Below are 16,120 nucleotides of genomic sequence, written 5' to 3'. Positions count from 1 at the left end.
CAACATGCTTTCAGGCTAGTATAATATAGGGCAGCCCTGGAAGCTTATGCAGTTCTTGGAATTGATGGTGGAAGATTGGGAAGCTGAGCTGGGCGAAGGGATTATTGCGGATGAGCTGGCCTTGAGCTTTGTGGACAGTGCAGGGGCTTCCCTTAATGTGGGCTTACATGAGGTGCATCTTAATATTTTGCACAAGACCTATATTACGAAAAACAAAGGATACAGGATGGGTTTGTGGCCTGATGCTTGCTGCCCAGCTTTGCGGGGCACGATGGTACATCACTTTTTGGAATGTTCATACCTGGGGAACCTGTAGGTGTAGGTGCTTCAGACGGTGGAGAGTATCCTGATTCAGTCCTTAGAGTGGTCCTATAAGACACTGCTGCTGGGTGTCACGAGTCCCCTGACTGAGGCTGGTAATGCGGAGCCCTGTCTTTTTTATTCATTTTTTTTAATGGGGCAGATATTTTGCGGTTATAACACATGCAAAATATCTGTGCCATGGAAAAAAATGAATAAAAAAGACAGGCAGGCCTGTCAAAAAGCATGCAGATCTAACAGTAGTTCAGCTACCGACAGGTCTGCAGCAGTCGGGTTTACCAATAGTAAAACCCGACTCAAAATAGCCAAGCAATTGTTAGTGAATCAATCGCTTGGCTATTTTACATGGGGTTTTACTAATTTGCATTAGACGATTGGGATTGGAGGGAAATCTGGTCGTAAAGGGCTCGCAAACCAATCGGTACAAGATTGGTTTGCTTAGTGAATCTAGCCCATAGTTGTTAAGTCGCAAAAGAATTGTGAAAAATTGCAAGAGAAGCTTGTGAGACTGGACATCCAAATGGCAGATGATGTTTAATGCGAGCAAGTGCAAAGTGATGCATGTGGGAAAGAGGAACCTGAACTATAGCTATGTGATGCAGGATTCCATGTTAGGAGTTACTACCCAGGAAAAAGATTTAGGTGTCATCGTTGAGGGTACGTTCAAACCCTCAGCTTAGTGTGTGGCGGCACAGTCTTGTGCATGGAGCATAAGACAGTGTGGTATTTAATCAATATGATACTTTTACTTTAGCTTGTCCTATTATTTTAATTCCTTATGCTCCTGATGTATATGGTAGTCTGAAACATTTAAGTTTTGGTACATTTTGGGGAAAGTTGAGCTGCCTCCTTGTACTATGTTTTTCCAACTGTGACTGAGTAATAACATCATTATTCTTTCTTCCCTCACCTTTGGAGATATGCTGTTAGATCACTCATTCCAAAAATAGCTGCACTGCAATTAATTAACTTATTCAAGCCTAAGTATGTTGAGATGCATATTATTATTAGCAGCAATATTACGATAGAATACATACCTGTGGCTAAGATTTCAATTACAATGTTATTCCTTTTAGCTTCTTTATCTGTTTCCACATTGGGAGTACTGTCACAAGCCACAAGGTTGCTTGCCTTAGGAATTGGAGTGTTGGTTTTGGGTGCTTCTATTTTTGATGTAATTAAAAAAAAAATGAAATGTGAATTTCTACATAAATGCTAATTTATGATAACTTGACAGATAATTCCTTACAATTTAAATTAGACATAAATTCTATATCATCAGTGTTTAAATCTAAGACATTATGAATTTTTCTTGAATGTAAAATGTTTATTTATACATATAAAAGGTCGTGACTGAAGTACATGTGGTGAAAGCAGGTGTATAGTTGTAAACGAGGGTTCAATTTGGGTGGCACACAGGCAAAGTCATGATTTACACATGTATTTTGTAAAATATGAGGGAAATTCTATAAATGGCGCCTTAAGTTAGGCGCCTAAGTTATAAAATTACCCCCCAAATCAGTAATTTTATAAAAGGAAATCTGTATAAGAACAAAAAGGTACTGATGTGCCTTTTGAAAACAGGCTTATAGAAGTAGTCACAACAGCATATAAATGCATACATACACATTTACATCTACTTTACAAAAACATGTAAATGTGTGTACTCTACACGTGTACCCACATATTTCATAAAATACATGCTTCTGCTCCACCCCAACTATGTCTCCAGGAATGCATATGTACAGATCATGTAAAAATTTTTTAAATAGATGCTTTTCCTTTCCTGTCCTCAGAATTTGTATTTAGTTTTGTTGCTCTTGTGAAGGGGATTCTGCTCAGGAGGAAGCTTAAACTACACTGGGAGCAGCATGTTATTCTTTGTGAACTAATGAATTATGAGATTTCATAAATTAGGAGCGCAACTGTTTTGCGAGCTTGATGCTCTAGAGCAGTGTTCTTCAACCTTTTTACACCCGTGGACCGGCAGAAATAAAAGAATTATTTTGTGGACCAGCAAACTACTAGGACTAAAATTTAAAAACCCCGTTTACGCCCCATCTCCGCGAGCTCGGTCCCCGCAAACCATCTGATCCCATCTGCACAAGCCGCAATTATGATTTTATATTGAACGTATTTTATTAAAGTATAAAAAGAAACAATATTCTGAACAATTGTGATTTTATAAATACAAATATACAGAGCACGGACCAACAAAACCCCTGCCTCCCTTCCCCTTCACATGTATCCCCTCTACTATCAAGAAAACTGAACAAGCCAAGTTCATAGAAATATCATGCTAACAGAATACTGCAGTCCCCAGTTATGTCTCTAGCAGGATATATATTTCAAATCTGATATATTCTAATCACAAAATAGAAATAAAATTATTTGTTTCTACCTTTTGTTGTCTCTGGTTTCTGCTTTCATCTTCTTTTCACTCTCTTCCTTCCAGCGTCTGCCCTCTCTGTCTCTTCAATCCAGCATCTGCCCCTTCCATCTACTGTCTGACCTCTCCCCCTTCCATATGATATTTGTCTTCTTTTTATGCCCCTCTCCCCTTTCCATCCAGCCTATGCCCCTCTCTCCTTTTTACATGATTCACTCCAGCTTCACTGCTCTCTTCATTTTTATCTCTCCTACACCAGATCTAGCATCTTTGTCCCTCTCAATTTCTCTGCTGACCCCCCTTCCCATCTCATTCCTGTCTCTCCCCTTCCCCTCCTCTAATCTCCCTGCAAGCTGTTTCCTTCCTTTTTTCTTCTCCCTTCCCTCCTCCCCCTGTCCAGCAGTAACTCTCTTCCCTTTCCTTTCCCTCCTCCCCTCCCAGCAGCATCTCTCCTTCTCCCTCTCCAGGTCCAGTAGCAGCTGTCCCTTTTTTCCCCTTACCCAGCAGCTTCCCAGACTCCTTTCCCTCCCCCCTCCCAGCAGCATCTCTCCTTCTCCCTATCCAGGTCCAGTAGCAGCTGTCCTTTTTTTTTCACCATGCCCAGCAGCTTTCTCTCCTCCCAGCAACTCTCCTTACTTGCCAGCGCTGCGATTCAGTAAGGCAGCCTCGGGTCCTTTGTTGGGTCACATCGCCTCTGAGGAAAGCGGAAGCTGCATCATCAGAGGCGGCCCGACACAGCAAAAGCTCCAAGGCTTCCTTCTTCAATCGCTGCGTTTGTAAGGAGAGCCGCTAGGAGGGGAGAAAGCACAGTGTGAGGCTCCCTATTATCTCTCCGGCCCTGTGTGAAGGACAGCTCCTCGATCTTGCCGGTCCTGCGCGGACTGGCAGGAAATTGAAGAAGTTGATCTCGCCGGTCCTGCGCGGACCGGCAGGAATTTTCTGCGGACCAGTACCGGTCCATGGACCGGTGGTTGAAGAACTGTGCTCTAGAGCTCCATCCTAATGGAAAACAATGTGCTCAGAAATATATCTCAAATTTCATGCAAAGATTTCTGCAATAGGTTTACTTGGAAAAATATTGGGGGATCCTTTTTTTTCCAGATGCTGTTTCTCTCTCCTTTACCTGATTTTCCCTATTACTACATATATGTCAAACTAATATTAGACAAAGGAAACCTTAGCAAACACCTATGTTTGTACATTATTACATAGAAACATGATGGCAGATAAAAGCCAAATGGCCCAGACAAAGGTATCCAAGACTCATATCATAACAACAGCCTTACTGGGTCAGACCATTCTCACGGTGGAAAAAAAGTATGTTTTATGGAGCGAAAAATATGGAATTTATTCTATAAAAGATGAAACATAACTAGCTCTACCTATTCATATACTTCAACAATGATGTCTCATAACAGCAGTCAAATGAAGACCAAAAAGGTGACAAAAGACATCGACCTGTGGCAATGATCCTTTGAACAGTGAATTACTTGTGGAGGTAAAAGAATGCATGCAGTGCCATTTTCACAAATTTATACATACCATAGAGTGAAGTATTCCTTGCAGGATGAGCAGTTGAAACTAAGTGTACGTGTCTGGATTTTCAAAAGTATATACATGATTTACTCAGAACAAGTATCCATAAAAGTAAATGTGGGTAGGTATTATGTTTAGGTTAATCATTAATACTAAAATGCACACTTTTTTCCTTTGTAAATTCAATAGTCTGTAGAATGAAAAGTATGCATGTACCTTTTACCCATGCATGCAGCTATAAAATTACCCACAAAAATAGTAAGTACCCACAAATTTGTCATCATATGGTCAGTTTGAAATTCCCCCATTGTGTTTATTAGAATACAGTAAACCCCTGCAAAATCGCGGTTCACAAATCGCAGACTCAGTAATTTGCGGTATTTTCTGACTGCCTCTTCCTGGTACTAAAGTCATGATTACACCAATCAGGAGCTGCTTTGACACGCTATCTGGCGTATCAAAGCAGCTCCTGATTGGTGTAACCATGACTTTAGTACCAGGAAGAGGCGGTCGGAAAATGTGCCTGTCTTCATAAGTACAATTTAAGCACCCGCCGGCGACCCAGCTGCCTTCTCCTGCCTTTGATCAGCTGAAAAACCGTATTCGTGGTTTTCCAAAATTCGCGGGAGTTCCTGGAACGGAACCCCCGTGAATTTCGGGGGAGTACTGCATATTAAAGAACCATATATACTCCAAAAACCTATGAAGTTTATTTTCTTTCCTGGATTATTTCAGCTTAGGAGGGATAGACCAATGCATCTCAGTTAAATACCTGTATATACAATTTACCTAGATATGGACTTTCTTGTATAACTTTTGTCTGAGACTTTGAAGCAATCTGTTTGGATCTTAGCATTATAAAGTTGCTCAGCAAGTCTAAATCATCCTCCTTTCCTTTAGACAGATTAGACGTGGTTTCCTGGTTTCGGGATGAATAGGGAGGCTCAACAGCTGCAGTGTAGAGATTCAAAGCTAGCTCATCATCTTTCTTTTCTTCATTTGACAAAAACATTGGTTCCACTGCCTCACTCTGCTTTTTCATTTCTTCTCTGATTCTGCTAACATCTGTGTGCATATCAGGAAAAGCAGCGTGTTTTTGTGTGGAACCACAACAAGGAGGAGAACACTCAATCAGTTTCTGAGAAGAGGAATGAGAGAGCATTTGTCTTCCAGTAGGAGAAAGATAGATTTCTTCAGTAACAAAGGCCTTCTCTTCTAGCCAGTCTGAAAAAAATAAACAAAAAAACTGCTCATCAAAAGAAAAAGTACTACAATTGCATTCCATTGTATATTTTTCATATTCTATTCTACTAAAGTGATATTCATTTAACATATTTCTGATAAATGTTGCTTTAAGATGTAACCTTATAAATAATTACCGAGGTCACATATCAAATTCAGATTTAAGTGTTAGAAAAAGAAGGAGAGTTAAGGGGGGGACACCAGTCCACAAGTCCATATTCCTTTATGTTAATATCAGACCAGTCCAGAACATTTGGGTTATGTCCATCGACCATAGGATGGAGAAGTATTTCTACGTGACTTACCCTTTAAGGGTACCATGCAGTTGTAGAAAGTTCAGTATTTCTGTCTCCAGCTTATGGACTATTTGGAGTGGCTCCTGAACAAGTTTACAAACTGAGTTACGGTTGACTTAGTGGTATCTTACAGTTTTGGCACTACACTTCAAACAGATTTAATAAGCTTATGCTTTGATACATTTCAGATGTTCTGAGTTGTCTATCCCCACCCTCTTCTCCATCAGTCCTCGCTACATGTCTGTTATGAGGCTGTGAACCAGAGTTTCTTTTTGCTGTTAAGAACAATTTAAAAATGTAGCATTGCTGTCCTTGCACTAATCTCAGTGATCCTGCCTATTAGATTGTAATGGGAGGAAAACAGCTGTCATTTTGCTGACTACACCATGTACCTTATTCTACTCCTGGATATTCTAATGTTTCTTAAAAAGAGTGACTCATGTGTGTTAATGACCTGATCTGCTTTAGCAAGGGAAGGGGGGGGGGGGTTGCTTATATCTACACACAATGAGCCAGGGCACAGGAATCTGGAATTCCACATGGTATGTATTCTTCTCTCGTGTGAAATTGTGCTTTAAATTTCACCTGAAATTCTGAAAAGTTATATGGGTTACTTCAGTGTCCTCAAATGCTTTCATCAGTTAAAACCTTTGGCTTTGGAGCTGATTGGTGCTCCGAGGAAGTCCACAGGCTTTGCCCAGAGCTGAATCTGGAGAATGACCAATTAATGTCATGCCAAATTCATTTGCAGAGACTAGCAGGGCTGCACTCTGGTGTTTGTTGAGGTTCAGCACCCTTGGGCTTTGTTTCTCTTATTTTGATGCCCTTTTTAATAGACAGAGGTGGTTTCATTAAGAGTCAATCTGGAGATACAACCAAGGGATAGATGCTGGGCTGTCTTTGTGTGGAATACATGTCATTTCTCAGATGGGACTCTGTCAGAGTTTTCATCCCATTAAAAAACAAAAAACACTTCTCATTATTTTATTTTCCTTCCCCTTGAGGCTTTTCTAGTGCTGGAAGTACCAAGCTGTCTTAGTGTCTGAAGGTATTAAGTCACTTGCTGTTAAGTGAGCTATTTTTGCAGTAGTTTTTGGGTCTGTAGGTAGAAGCACCCGATGTAGGATTTTATCCAGAGGCACCAAACCTCTGCCTAGTCCCTTGAAATGACCTCTGTGAAGAGATGTTCACCAAAGCCTACCGAGCTTCCCTGTAACCTCGAAAGGAGCCACAACTTGATCTTTGAGGCATACGAGGGCTGTTCAAAAAGTATCAGACCTTTATTCATAAAAAATACTCGTATTTAAATACAACAATCTTATACTAATCTCCTTCAAAGTAGTCCACACTTCTTCCAACAGTTCTGCCACTGTCAGAAGCAGATTGCTCGCAACTGGTCCGTAACATTCAGCATTCAGCATGTCTTCTCTTGTCTGAAATCTGGTCCCTTTCAGGGTCGAACCCATAAACCCAGGACTCATCACCAGTGATCACTGTGCTGAGGAAGCTGGGATCACTGTTCACAGTCTTCAGCATGTCCTGTGCGAGCTCCAACTGGAGTTGGTTCTGCTCGATCATTAGCAGCTTTGGCACGAACTTCGCTGAAATTCTCCTGAAGCCCAAATCCTCAGAATAAGGTACATCAGGATCCAACACTGATGTTCTCCTCGTCTGCAAGTTCTCTGATCGTGATTTGACGATCCTGCATCAACAGGGTCCTCATTTGGTCAATGACGATCTCATTTCTGGATGTTGAGGGCCTACCAGAACATGCTTCACTGTCCATTGATGAGCAGTCATCTCTGAAGCAGTTGTACCACTCCTTTATCTGTGTGGTGCCCATTGCTTTGTCCCCGAAGGCCTGTTGAATCTTGTGGATCGTTTCCACTTAGGAATCGCCAAGCTTTACACAAAATTTAAAGCAGTAGCGTTGTTCAAATTTTTCTGTCATTTTGTCAAAAATGAAAATTGGACGGCACTCACATACACTTCCTCACTCATTGGTGGTCTGCCGGCAACTGATAGCTTCTGTAGGAGGCAAAAAATTCAAGCATGAGCATTAGGGTTGCCTACATACGTGCACCAAACCACGCCTCCCTAGCTTTGTTTACGCAAGAAAAATTAAGGTCTGATACTTTTTGAACAGTCCTCGTATGTGACTTGCTTTCTGGGAAAAACCTAGGATGCCTGTTCATTACATTGGTCATAATATTGTCTAGCTCTTTACAAAAAAAGCATCTGTTCCTTAAAGGAAAACTTGCTCGATGTAGCTTTAGAAGCTGAATCTCCCACCCATTGTCTGATCCAAAGCATTCTGCGGGTGGAAATAGAGTAAGCAAACACTTTACTCATGACTCTAAACATGTCATACATAGCCTGCCCTTTCCAGTCTGCAACTTAATCCACCCCTGACAGAACCGTTTGGGGGTAGGTGCTCGCCTCCACAGCTGGAGCCTGATATAGCATTTTATGACAGATGCGTACCACAAAATAACATAAGAACAGCCTTATTGGGTCAGACTAGTCCAACCAGCTCAGTAGTCCGTTCTCACGGTGGCCAATCCAGCATATGGCAAAAACCCAAATAGTAGCAATATTTCATGTTACTGATCCAGGGCAAGCTGCTTTATGACCCAAAGCCAAGGCCTCACATTGCCTTTTGAGAATTAGATCCAGTCTGAAGACCTGAGCATTCTTCAGGATCACACCGCCTTTGCTGAGAAGTGAAATACACTTTATAACCTGTGCCACAAAAAAATCCACCTTAGAAGCCATAGGATACAATTTATACATCACCCTAACCCCTCGCAAAGGCCCCTCTGGCATTTCCCAATGCTCAGTCAGCATCATAGTGATCTCAGGATACAAACGGAAAAATGTGGACTGAGTTTTGGAGCTGCTCAGCAGTGAGCGCTATGTTGAAGCATTTTGTGGAACCTCTAAATCCAGTTTCCACAGAGCGACTGCAATGACTTCATTTAAGCTGGACGGCTTAACGAGTCTTTACGAGGTCAGATAATCTTCCTGGTCTAGGACTGCTATAGCCTACTGGCCATCACCCCCATGAGAACCTATGGAGGCACTTCTGGGGAGAAGAGGCATAGACTTGGATTCCTAATCATCCCAGTCCTTCTCTGACTGGACCTTAGGCTCCCACCATCCCTTTTCTCGTCAAGGAGCCAGATTCTGCATGGATAAACTCTCCTGTGTGCTAACCAGCACAGTCTCATCTGGGCCTAGGGACTGTTTATATTTTACATAGGCCTCATAAATGAGGACAACAAAATCAGAGTCAAAAACATGACCTGAGTCCCCAGAGGACCTCTAGGACTCCCTTTGGTGCACCTCTCTGTAAAATTGGGATCTGGAATTTTTGCTTTGCTGGCGGTGCTGAATCACCAGTAGAAGGCTCCAGGAGAGATTTATGTCACACTTTTCAAGCTTTCTATTCTTCTGAACCTCTGCAGGGTCCTGGGGGGGCTAAACCCACTGCGTCTGCTCCTCATTGCGTGCCATAGCATGCAGTGTAAAGTTGATCTTCAGGCACCCATCCGGTGCCCAATCGGTATGATACAGTAGTTAAACCACCTGTGGAGTCCATCCTGACTAGTTCTAGACCCAAACAAGATGTTTTGCAGCAGGGAGGGGATTTTAAAATAAATTTGGAAAATCTAAGATGGCTGCAGCAGCAGCAGCAGCAATTTTGGTGCCAAAAATGCCCTGGGGGAGCTCTAAAAACAGACACAAAATGTAAAAAAAAGTATTTTAGCAGAGGGGAACCCTCAAGGAAGCCCCAGAAATTCAAAACCCCCAAGTCAACTGCACCCTAATGTCTCTCATAGACAGTAATAGGCTGTACTCACTGTACTGTGCCTGCATCAGCTCACACTGTAGCTGGATAGAGGAAAAGCATTTTCTGCCTTAGCCAAGCAAACAAGCAGGATATCCAGGGGCTTGTCTCTTTGGACTGCCTTTTACACAGGATGAACTAGTCTGAAACCCTCTACCACTCGAGTCTCCATACAATTCCTTGCAGTGGGGGTGGGGAGTGGGATGCAGCTGGCACCTGCAAGGTCTCCAAACCAGTGCAGAGTCTAAATGCAGCCTGCGCTCATGTGCTTCGAACAAAACCAGGTAAACAGACTTCCAGGGGCCAAACCCCAAGCCTATCCAAGTATTAGTGCAAGCTGGAAAGACAGGTGCCCTGCAGTGAGGGTGGCATGCTCAGCTAGAGACCTCAGAACACTGAGTTTGCAGCTTCTGCCAGGTAGAGTTGACCCAGGGCTACTGGGGAGCTCTAAAGCACTCTAAACCTTGAAGAAACATTGAATAATACCCAAAATAATAAATATTAAGCAGCAGATGTAAAATCACCTTCTCCTCGCTTTCAGAAGGAAAAAAAATTGAGGAGAGAGGTCAATGCCTTGTGATACCATGAGGTAGAGTTGAAAATGTAAGATGATACCTTTTGCATCTCTTGCGGGTGAAAATACACTACCCACAGATTCAAGACTTATGCTTTCTGTACTAGAACTTCCATTAGCTCTGCTTCTGATGCCATGCTTATAATGAGAGCGTGTCCCATCTGTCTGATGTATTTTGTGAAAGACAAGCTTTCTGGTGGGGATCTTCTATGAGGAGGTGGAGGCGACAGCTCCAAAGATATACCATAGGACTCTCTGCAGAAAATTCCAGGTAATCTGATGTTGAATGAGGAGATAAATCTGAATCATACTCCTTGACATCAGGCTTTGGAGATATAGAGCATCAAGGCAGATGTCAAGGTGAACATCAAGGAGAGCCTTGAGCAGAGCCTCGAAAAGAATGTTGGGGACTGCTTCGAGATGGACATTGATGCGAGTGTCAATGTGATATAGTAGAATATCAGAAATGTGAAGAACTATATTCCCTAGAGGAAGATTACTATCTTCTCGGAGGGGAACATCGATGGTATAGAGTCTGAGAATGGCCACCTGATGAAGCCTTCAGAGGATGCTCGGACTGGGATGAGACTGTCTATGCTGCCGCAGGTGTCTGCACCATGTGTGACTACAGCATCTCAGTAAGCTCCTTCAGCAACAGCTCTCTTAACTGAAATTGCAGACACAGCACCAGTACCGATGTTGGTAAAGAAGGTGCAGGCAACGTTGTGTGTCGAGGTGTCAGTGACCTTTGAGGCACGACTTAGAGGAGACATCAGTTGCAACGATGGGTAACCTAGTCTCAGAAAGTCTATGCTTCCAATGCATCAATGGAGTTGATGCTTAGGAAGAATATGATGCATGCCTAGAGGGAGAATGGTGTTTATGCTTTTTAGCTTTCTTATGATTGTCCCCTGAGGGTGCCCACACCGAAGAAACAGATGTGGACCAAGGTGTTGATTAAATTAGTGCCGGTATCAATACAGGATGAGAGTTGGCGTAAGAATGTGTGGGCATCCTCAATGTAGACGGAGCTGTACTGAAAAGCTTTTTGCACTGTAATTGTCTTGCCTTAAGCAACCTCTTTTGCGGCTTAAAATAAAGTTGACAGGAAATATCATGGTTCTCCGGACTTATGCACTGGACACACCAAATTATGTGGGTTTGTAGCTGAAATGGTCCTGTGACACCAAATGCACCACTTGAAACCTCTTGGAGGCTTGGGCATTGAGAGGAACACCGCTGATGCAAGATCGAAGGACTCAATGGTTTAGGGAGGTCAAGTAGGTAAGAACCCAAAAAAGGCTTGACACTCCCTGCCTGAAAACACTTACAGTGGCTCAAAGGCCTGAAAAATAAAATCAGTGAAAAATGAAAATTCTTTAATGAAACAAATGAAAACAATAAAACCAAAGAAAATATGAAGAAAAAAATGAACCAGGAAGTACGTTTTATGTGCTAAAGAGAAACTCCAAAAACACAACTTAGCCCCACTTAAAACAGAGAACTGAGTATGCGGATTTGTGTTGTGTCCCAACATACAGGGTATTTCATGCTAGTAACTATACACAGACATGTGATGTCATTAAAATAATTTTTATTTAATTTATATTCAATTAAGCTTGAGGTTCAAATTAGAATTAAGATTCCATTGCAAAGTTTATTCATAACCACTTTGACAAAACATTCTGTATATGGGGGGCCTGTCTCTTCCAGGGCTAAATGGCCCTTATGGAGAGAGAGAGTTCTCCCCCTTAAACAAAGGCTGATGCTTGCTTATGTACTCTTGCCATGACCATTTGCCAATCAGCCAACAGGGGCTGTACTTATGTATTTTTGAACAAAGAAAATCCCTTTTAACATAGTTACTAAGCTTAAAGAAAAGTTTAACAAATTATATTTTTGTGAACACTTTTACTGACTCCGTATTTCTGACAGCTTCAAGTTTCACTAACACTAAAAGGAAAAAATATATAACCCCTCCTAACGAGAACTCCCAATATGGGCTAAAGGAGCCCTCCCTTAATGGATATTCTTATGCGGGCTGAACAGCCCTCCCTACACAAGTTTCTATGGTAGGCTAGCTTAAAGGTCAGACAGGTCAAACTGTAGATGCTGTTACTTCTCAGGATTTCTCCTTAAAGTTTCTTGAATTTTATAAATGTAAAAAGCTGTAAATTAAGTACCCCTTCTCTTCCCAGGGTTAGCAAGCTCAAGGCCACGACTGGAGGACTTGCACACATGCACAGATGTTGATGTGATGACATCACAAATAAGTGTGATGTCATCACGTCGATATCCTTGCATGTCCAGAGGCCCTCTAGCCACAGCCCCTAGTTTAGTGTGCTGCGGCTTCAAAAAGTTTGCAATACACTGGTATAGATGCTAGATACTACTGCTATTCCTAGGAATTACTCTAGATAACTCGCTGACCTTTGAAGATTTTGTAAACAACCTAACCCAGAAATCATTTTTAACACTTCATACATTAAGAAGAATCAGACCCTACTTCTTCCAGCAGCAATACAGAATTATAGTACAACAACCATTCTATCAACACTAGATCATTGTAATGTCTTATGGTCAGGAATCTCAATCAAAGGAATTCAACTATTACAGAACACTGCAGCAAAATCAAATCTATAAATCAATATTCGATCACATCACACCACTGCTCAGAGAGTTATACTGGATCCCAAAAGAAAAGAGGGTTGATTTTAAGCTATGTTGCTTAGCTTTTAAGTCCATATATGGCAACACCCTGAATGACATTCCCAGATTCATCGAACTACAAGGCAGATCTGCTAAACATTGCAACTCCGATGGCTTAATTCTTTCATTCCCATCACTAAAAGGTATAAAGTATGAAGGTTCTCACTGCAAATATTTTAATTATCAAACAGCAAAAGTCTGGAACTCTCATCCTACAGAGAATCAAACTATTATGGAATACACCTTGTTCAGAAAATATCTGAAAACATGTTTCTTCAGAAACTTCAATAAGGGATATAGCCTAAATTAAACTTAAACTAATAAAACTGAAAATACTTTTGTAATGTTTTGATAACATTATAAATAATTCAATGTACTAAAATATGTGCAAAATTAACAATCTGAACGATATTATGAATTATATGTCAAGCAAATGTAATACTAAAATTATCTGTAACCCACCTAGAACTCTCTTAGGAGGATTTGGCGAGATATAAGATGGTAACATAACATGTATGTAGTTGTCAGTGATAATTGCTTTATACATAAATTTATTGCCACTGCCAATCCATTTTTTTTAAAAGCTGCTCACTTTCACCTCTGAAAACTAGCCTGAAAGATTTGTTTAAGTATTAAACTGCTTTACTATACCAATAGCAGCTCAATATCACCACTATCCAATATAACTGCTAGTGGTGAAAGCTGTCAAGATATATTTCACATCACTACTTATCCAGATAACAGCATTAAATATACACGTTTTAAATGCTGCAGCCAGTGTTTTTAAAAAATGTGCACACCACAGGGTTTGAATATTAATTCAAGTGCTACTAAATTTTTGACTTTTTGAAGGAAGATGCAAATATTGTGCATCTTCAAAAAAAAGTACATAGCTCTGAAAAATGTATACATTGATTCATCCTACTTTTTGACAAAGAATGGATTTAAAATCTATGCAAATAATTTTTTAATTAAATTTCAGCTGCACAGAAAAGATGGTAGAATTCACAGGAACTGTTTACTTGAGGACAATTTTGAAAGGAAAAATGCATTCATACTTTCTCCCTGAAAATTAAGTTGAAAATCTATAGCCTTTGGGGCTTATTTTCAAAGCACTTAGACACATACAAAGTACCATAGAAACCTATGGTACTTTATGAGTCTAAGTGCTTTGTGTCTAGGTAGGGATTTTGAAGACTGACCTCTCAATAAGTAAAGTATATTTATGTTTTCCAAATTTTCTTTTAAATAATCCAAAGAAAAGAAGAAAATGACTTACTTTCTAGCTGAACTCCTCTAATTGCTGTGAACACTTCTGTTTCATTATGTAGCAGATTATTTAAGCTACATGAATCTGTATTTTGTTTCTCTACAGTATCTGTACATAGTAGATTTAATGCCAAGTCTCTCCACCAGTTAGGTTCCAGTGGAGTAAGCACTGGTGATTCCAGATGGACAGACAACATTCTTTTTAGTTCTGCAGTTGACTGATGCTGGAAAGTAGGTTCATTAATCAGAGGTACTACAAAAAAAAAATTTGAGGAACAAACCATTAGTAAAGAAAGATTACTTTCTTACCTCAATAATCTTCTTTCTTGTAGATGTGTCTAGAGATCCTGAACGCTAGGATTATGCATCTAAACCTGCAAGTTGCTTGCAGAATGCTGTCAAATCATCTTTTGAACTCTGCCTCCTTTCCAAAGAGCTGCTTCTGCCCTCTCAGTGTGTACAAAAGCAATCAAGTAGCACTGTAATGTCAGACATAACCAGAAGGACGGAAATGGGGAAAAATCCCAACACTACAATTCTTTTCTGCTCTGTAATAAACATAAGAACATAAGAAGTTGCCCCCGCTGAGTCAGACCAGAGGTCCATCTTGCTCAGTGGTCCGCTCCCGTGGCGGCCCATCAGGCCTAGTGCCTGAACAGTGGTCCCTGATTAATTTTGTAACTTACCTCTAATCCCATCCCTATAATCTACCTCTACTCTTATCTGTACATATCCATTAATATTATAACATTCAAGTAACTGATCAAAACAGACAGAAAAAACTGTGTGCAACCAGCACTAATCTTATAGAGAGCTTGGTGCTACTCACATGTTCTGCTATATCAAGCAGGAGACTTAAACCAGACTATACGCTCTTGAGTGTTTTCCCTTTTTTTAAATCTGTCAATTCATCAGACACAGAGAATTCTCCAAATTCAGACTGATAGTAAGGCAGAAGGCAAGTGAAGCCCACTAACTGGGCGGGGCTTCAGTACCACTAGATACATCTACAAGAAAGAAAATTATGAAGGTAAGAACATAATCTTTCTTTCTAGCGCAATATGTGTAGTGGTCCTGAATGCTAGGGACTTACCAAAGCAGTAACCGAAGTCTAGAGCAGGTCCGCTGAGCCTGCCTTCAGAGTGGAGGACCTAAAAGCGGTGTCTTTCCTGGCTGCTACATCCACCCTTTAGAACCTAGTAAAGGTATGAGGAGTAGACCAAGTTGCTGCTTTACAGGTTTCCTCGGGCGAAACCGCCTGAGTATCCTCCAGTAGAGTGTGCTTTCAATGCAATCAGTGCCTGCTTTCAGAAGCCCAAATGCACGGAAGAAATGGCTATTTTAATCCATCTGGAAACTGAGGCTTTAGATTCTGACCTCCCTTTCTTGGCATGAATTTCCAGCTTCAATTCTCTTAGCGAGGTAGAAATAATGTCTGAGAGCGAAGAGGCTTTGAACAGCCGGCACACTATGGGATCTTCTCTCTGGTGCAGGGTCACTACCATTTCTTGACTACTGCTCTCATGCAGATAAACAGATTCTGCCAGAGAGAAACTGCATCCTGAGACAATAGTGGCATCCTAGTCTATGTCAGACTTATCCTTCTGGTCCAGCTCTGTGTCCTTGCCTGGTTGGAGCGCATACTGAAGGGAGATCATCTGTGCCACCACCTTTGTCACGCTGAATGCAGATGCTGAGGACCCTCGGCAGTTCAAATGAAAGATTAGGTTCTTACCTGGATAATTTTCTTTCTGTAAATCCTCTCAGGAGTCCATACATATGGTGGTCAATCATTTCCTGTGAACTGGACTTGCAGAATTCTGAATACTTAATTTTGATCACTTCACACATGGAAACAGAGCTCAGTGTCCCCTTTCAGTTACGTCCCAAAGCAATCGAGCTCCACTGGAACAGAATACAAAGAAGGAGAATGG

At 41.2% G+C, this 16,120-nt stretch overlaps 1 protein-coding gene across 1 annotated transcript in view; it reads right to left on the bottom strand.

Annotated features, from left to right (window-relative positions):
• Positions 1-16,120, bottom strand: part of SHOC1 (shortage in chiasmata 1) — a 283,884-nt gene that overhangs the window by 152,574 nt on the left and 115,190 nt on the right. The window contains exons 12-14 of the mRNA XM_033962662.1: positions 14,197-14,439; positions 5,036-5,470; positions 1,359-1,484 (exon numbers count right to left, since the gene is read on the bottom strand). Of these exons, the coding sequence (XP_033818553.1) occupies positions 1,359-1,484; positions 5,036-5,470; positions 14,197-14,439 (804 nt within the window). The remainder of the gene's footprint in view (positions 1-1,358; positions 1,485-5,035; positions 5,471-14,196; positions 14,440-16,120) is intronic.

Source organism: Geotrypetes seraphini, chromosome 1, assembly GCF_902459505.1.
Source record: "Geotrypetes seraphini chromosome 1, aGeoSer1.1, whole genome shotgun sequence".
Classification (NCBI taxonomy): Eukaryota; Metazoa; Chordata; class Amphibia; order Gymnophiona; family Dermophiidae; genus Geotrypetes; species Geotrypetes seraphini.
The sequence above is the reverse complement of the archived record's forward strand: the minus strand, read 5'-3'. Positions and strand labels throughout refer to the sequence as shown.